Raw genomic sequence first — 6,086 nt, 5'->3', positions numbered from 1 at the left:
GTTGAGCAGGATTGTCGTTTTTAATGAGGCGGTTATGTTTAATGATAGTCCGTCTACCGATATTTCCGATGCTATTGATTCTCCCGATGTTTCCGATGATGAGCAAGCACAGAATTGGCGTGCGAGTGGAGCACGCAAAGGAGAATGAAAATGTGGTTCCTGAAACCAACAATGATGATAATGATGTTCCACCTTCACCACTTTTTGTTCGGCGACAAGGACGGTCTATTGCTGCCGACCGCCCTAAGATAAATATTACACCTCCTACCCGATTAATTCAAGAATGTGATATTGTTGATTATGCTTTGAGTTGTGCTGAACAGGTGGAGCATGATATTGAACCAGCGACATATACTGAAGCCATTGCTTCGGCTGATAAAGAGAAGTGGGTAGGTGCGATGCAAGAAGAGATGCAATCGCTTGAGAAGAATGGCACATGGGATGTTGTGCACTTGCTTAAACAAAAGAAGGCTGTCCGCTGCAAGTGGATATTTAAAAAAAAGGAAGGTTTGTCTCCTAATGAGCCTCCACGGTTTAAGGCAAGGTTAGTAGCAAAAGGTTTCAGCCAAATTCCGTGTGTTGATTATAATGATGTATTCTCCCCGGTTGTGAAGCATAGTTCTATTCGTGCTTTCTTTGGTATTGTTGCTATGCATGATCTTGAGCTTGAGCAGCTAGATGTAAAGACTCGCTTTCTCGCATGGTGAGTTGGAGGAGGAGATATATATGGACCAACTTCGAAGGTTATGTTGTGCCTGGTAAGGAGGATCTTGTTTGCAAATTAAAGAGGTCCCTTTATGGTCCGAAATGATCGCCACGACGGTGGTATAAAAGGTTTGATTCATTTATGCTTACACATGGTCTTGAGAGATCTCGGTATGATAGGTTGTGTGTATATCAAGTTTGTTAATGGATCACCTATTTATTTGCGGCTATATGTTGATGATATGTTGATTGCTTGCCAAGAGCATGAAAGAGATCACTATTTTAAAGAATCAATTAAGTAGTGAGTTTGAGATGAAGGATCTTGGTTCCGCTAAGAAAATACTAGGCATGGAAATTAAAAGGGACGAAAAGTCTAGTTTGTTGTTTCTTAGTCGGGAAAAGTACATTGAGAAAGTTCTTCATCGTTTTAATATGCATGATGCAAAGTCAGTTACTACTCCTATTGCTTCTCATTTCAAGTTGTCAGCTTTGCAATGTCCTAGCTCTGAAGATGATATTGAGCACATGTCTCGAGTTCCCCATTCTAGTGCTGTTGGTTCCTTGATGTATGTCATGGTTTGTTCACGTCCTGATCTGTCATATGCTATGAGTTTGGTCAGTCGATACATGGCTAATCCTGGTAAAGAACATTGGAAAGTCTGTTCGAGTGGATTTTCAGGTACCTTCGCGGCACATCAAAAGCTTGCTTGAGGTTTGGCGAGGATTGGTGAGGGGCTCGCCGGATATGTGGATTCAGATTATGTCGGCGATTTGGATAAGAGAAGGTCCCTCATAGGTTATGTGTTTACCGTTGGTGGATGTCTTGTTAGCTGGAAGGCTACTTTGCGGGATGCTCGTTGCACAATCTACTACCGAGGCTGAGTACATGGCTATTGGTCGAGGCAGGTAAAGAGGCTGTTTGGCTGAAAGGTTTATATGCTGAGTTTTGTGGAGATAATTCTTGCATTAAGTTGTTCAGTACAGTCAAAGTGCTATTTATCTTACTAAAGATCAGATGTTCCATGAGAGGACAAAGCACATTGATATTAAGTACCACGCAATCAGAGATGTGGTTTCAAAAGGTAAAGTGAAGGTATGCAAGATTAGTACTCATGATAATCCTGCTGATATGATGACTAAGCCTGTCCCTGTGTCCAAGTTTGAGCTTTGCTCAAGCTTGGTTGGTATAACTGTTTAGCCCAAGTGGCTATTGGCGCCAGTAAGTGTTTTCTTTGTTGATTCAGGTGTTTGTTGAAGTTCATGCTACAAGGAATTTGTCTCAAGGTGGAGTTTGTTATATTGTGATCCAAATTTATATACTAAAGGGAGGCTAACTTCTGACGAGCGGAGCGAGGCCCGTCGCCGGAGGCTTGGGCCGAAAGCGTAGCGTAGTCGAAGTTAGCCCATATGTCGTGCCCTACGGGGACGCCTGCGGGGGGTGCGGGGGCGGCGGTCCCCCGCGGTACGGATCGTTGCCACCATCTATATATTTTCCCTGTAAGCCGCCGCTTGGGTTTCATCGCATCATTGTACACCCACGGCGTTTGTAAACACCACCGAAATAGTAAAGTTTTGCTGGCTGGCGCCCGTGGTTTTTTCCTTGTGTGTTGCAAGAGTTTTCCACGTTAAAATCTCATGTTCCCTGCAGTGTTTTACTTTTCGTTCTTCGTTTATTGTGCATCTCGATTTTAACAGTGTGCCTCGTCGTTGCGTGCGACATCCATCGGTTCTTCCGTTAGGGTGCGAAAGACCATAAACAACTACACTTGGTGCCCTGAAAAGCGTTGCGGGCATCTCAGTTGCTGCACACGCACTAGTGCCTTGTACAATGAGATGTAGAGTATTTCAGAGTATTTGTTTGGTAAAGGTGTATTTTCAACAACAACAACAAAAAAAAAACTCTCTCTGAAACACACACAAATACTGCACAACCAAACAAGGCCTTAAGGGGCTGGCCTTAAAGCCCAAAAGACATGGGCGTTACACCTTATTTGACGCAATGAGCCCAAAAGGCAGCGCTCCCTGGATTATGATTACAAGTATTAGTAGGCGAAGGCGAGCCCGTGGCCTGTCGGTCACGTACGCGCGCACTAGGCCGAACCGTTTCCCTCCCTCGGCCCACTCGATTCTTCTCAACCGGCTCCCCTCTCTAGTCTCTACTCTCCCCGGCCGCCGCACCGTCCTCTGCACCCGCCGCCGGCAGATGCGCGCCATCGCACGTGCAGCGTCGCTCCTGCGCCGCGCCGTGGACTGCCCGCCGCAGCTCGGCGCCATCGGCCGCGACGCCCCGCTTGTCAGCAAGGTATGGCTCTGGCACCCCCTGCTACCCATTTCCCCGCGCCACCTCACATCGGTTCTCCGTCAGGCTAAATGCGATGGTCTCCGCCAGTTCGAATACGTGACGCCGGCGTTTGGCTAGCTGGATAGGCAGGGTTGGGATGGCCGGGTACCACATCGTGTACACAATGTGTGCAGAGTTTATGGTTGGTCGTTTCCAGCTTGTAAATGGGGTATTTTTGATTCAGTTGATTGAGGTTAGGCGTGAGTGTGATCTTGCCGCAGTACTTGCCAATCCAGATAGTGTAACATAACTCAGTATGTGCTTTCTGTGATTTGGTTCGTCGACAAATACATGATGTGGCCTCTGATCCTGTTTTTATGTATGGTCCGATTTCTCCAGTTCTAAGCTTATTGACATATTCAAAATTTGTTCAAATCCAGTTAACACGCTAATGCAAAATTGTGTTCTTGTTGACTACTTATTAGTTACTGATGGGAAGTAGGACAAATACTGACTGTACAAGTAGTCTTAAGTGGTACAAGATTATGTGATGGCATGGTTCCACATAGAATCAGTTCAAGGGGTGACGCATTATCCAGTTGTACTATATGTATCCTGTAGATAATGCCATTTTCACGTCACAAGGCAATTTGCTGACAGATGTATTCAGTTGATCTTTTTCAAATGGAACTATTCAGATTTTATTGATGTTTTGTCACTTATAGATGCACCAGTTGTGTCTTATTTTGGTTGCTTATCTTCTCCATACTTGACTTGCTTAATCTCCTAAAAGTTGGGTTGCACCATATAGGATGATATATGCACTAATACCATATCTATGATGTGCTCAACCTTATGGAGCATTTGATTTCTGATATTGTAGACATTTGACTGTAATTTATGCACCGTTATTGGTTTGCTAGGACTCCAAGAACATAATTTATTTCAAATGCAAATAGAAATCATGGGTAACATTAAAAAAAAGATGATATTCTGTATCTCTTTAGTTATTTAGTCTCTTTGCCATGTTTGATGGCGTGTGCTTCTACTTCTGCCTTCTGAGATAGCTTTCTTTCCTGCAGATATTGCCAAATGTCTACTTCAATCGGTACTCTACTCATTTAGCTCCAGCAAATGAAGTGCTGATTCCACCGGAACTTCTGTCTAGCAAGAGTGTTTGGACCCCAGACCGAGAGCTAGGTGTGTTTCTAGTATTCCTTATCCATTTGCTGCTATCACAATGCTGTTTCTGAGCGACCTGTGCAATATTTTATTTAGTCGATAGAGATCTTTTAGTTGACTCTGTATTCTTAATTGATTAAAAATAGCTTTATTTAATCTTCACAAGATTTGCCATGTTGGACTTCACTCTTTAGGTTGTACAATTGTATCATAATTGGCTAATGGAAAGCTATATGATTTTCAAAATTATGCTGAGCTGTAAGTAATCTTAATATTTTTTACAGGGCAGTATGAGGACCTAGTAGCTAGAGTAACAAACTTCCATAATGAGGACAAGGGATTCATGGTTTTGGATGGTGATGTTTTTGATGTTCCAATTAGGAAGGATATTGTTCACAGAGTAGTCAGGTGGCAACTTGCTAAAAGGCAACAGGTACACACTATGACATTATCTCTTCTTTTGATTGTCTACAGCTTTCAAGCTCCCAAGTCATGTGATCTATTGTATAATGTGTTCGTGTAACATCAGTTGCTTCCTTCAGTTCAGATATTTAAGTTGTACGTAACTTTCCAGAATGTTTTTGTGGCACCTTTGATAATTGCACTAGCTCTCTTTCACAGGGGACACACTCAACTAAAACTATCAGTGAAGTGAGTGGCACAGGAAGAAAGCCTTACAAGCAAAAAGGAACTGGAAGAGCACGCCATGGAACGCTGCGTGGTTGTCAGGTTATACCACGCTATCTTAACAGTACATCATTCGTATAATGTTAGATATATTTTCTTGTTCAGGCTCCAACTAAACTAATATTCAAACTGAAACAGTTTCGAGGTGGTGCAACCATGCATGGCCCTAAACCACGAAGCCATGCATTCAAGCTGCAAAAGAAAGTACGACGCCTGGGACTTAAAATAGCGTTGTCTGCCCGAACAGCAGAGGGGAAGGTATCTGCTGTCTCACTAAATCAATGTGTCTTCTTGATGATCTTGTTTCTAGTTAGCTCCTGCCTTATGCCTACATATATATTTGTGCTACAAATTGTTTTTTGTATTTAATCATGGACCCTGGTTTGGTAGTTCAGTTCAGGCTTCAGCAATAATCGTGTCTATTATTTGCTAGAGCTATGCAGACATTGCTGTGCTATTTTACAAGCTGTTGATCAGCATGTCACTGGCAGGTGCCCAAGGAACTGTTTTGCTATTTTTTATGCTTTCTAGATCCTTTCACTATACTTTATTTACACCCTATAGATTCTTCCTGAAGTTCAGGAAGCGGGCTAACAACTTAGTACAGAAGACAGTTTACTAGTTCTGCCTACTATACTTTATACTCGTTCTATATGGAGCAGAACTATTGGTGGTTTACTAATTCTGCTGACTTAGTATGTGTTTGTGGAATGGTTTTCTATGAGTGCCTTGTTTTCTTGACGGTCAACTTAATGGTATTAAGATCAAGTCAGATTACAAGAATCTCTTCTACATTAAGTTTTAAATTGTTGCTTACTAGATTTTAGATTGAAGTGATATTGTTTGCATGTCTTCCTGAAAGAGTGAAAGCTTATTGAAGTTTATTGAGCAATATAACAATAAAACATGCAAGCTTTCGGAGATTGAGATTTTTCTGGTGCTGCTCCAGTAAATTCTCCAGCACACTAAGTTGGACAGCAACCTTTACATATTTATCCTGCACACCAAAGTCGGTCCATATTTCTCCATTTGAATCCATTCTTCGTAGTAAATATGTATACACCGAAAGTTCACTTGAGCATGTTTTCTTATAGCTCTGCATCTTTGAGGACTTGGAAGTCCCTAGCCACAAGACGAAAAACATTGTGCAGTACATAAAGCAGATGGACGATACAAAGAAAGTTTTGTTGGTGGATGGAGGCGACATTGATAAGAAGTTGAAGCTAGCTAC

The 6,086-nt window shown here is 42.4% G+C and overlaps 1 protein-coding gene across 1 annotated transcript in view; it reads left to right on the top strand.

Moving 5' to 3' along the window:
* The first annotated feature begins 2,908 nt into the window (after nucleotides 1-2,908).
* The window catches only part of LOC124695986 (50S ribosomal protein L4-like), a 4,261-nt gene continuing 1,083 nt past the window's right edge, over nucleotides 2,909-6,086 (top strand). Inside the window, exons 1-6 of the mRNA XM_047228781.1 lie at nucleotides 2,909-3,007; nucleotides 4,069-4,186; nucleotides 4,453-4,601; nucleotides 4,790-4,897; nucleotides 4,994-5,113; nucleotides 5,950-6,081. Coding sequence (XP_047084737.1) covers nucleotides 2,909-3,007; nucleotides 4,069-4,186; nucleotides 4,453-4,601; nucleotides 4,790-4,897; nucleotides 4,994-5,113; nucleotides 5,950-6,081 — 726 coding nt within the window. The remainder of the gene's footprint in view (nucleotides 3,008-4,068; nucleotides 4,187-4,452; nucleotides 4,602-4,789; nucleotides 4,898-4,993; nucleotides 5,114-5,949; nucleotides 6,082-6,086) is intronic.

Source organism: Lolium rigidum, chromosome 3 (genome assembly GCF_022539505.1).
Source record: "Lolium rigidum isolate FL_2022 chromosome 3, APGP_CSIRO_Lrig_0.1, whole genome shotgun sequence".
Lineage (NCBI taxonomy): Eukaryota > Viridiplantae > Streptophyta > Magnoliopsida > Poales > Poaceae > Lolium > Lolium rigidum.
This window is presented reverse-complemented; position numbering and strand designations above follow the sequence as displayed.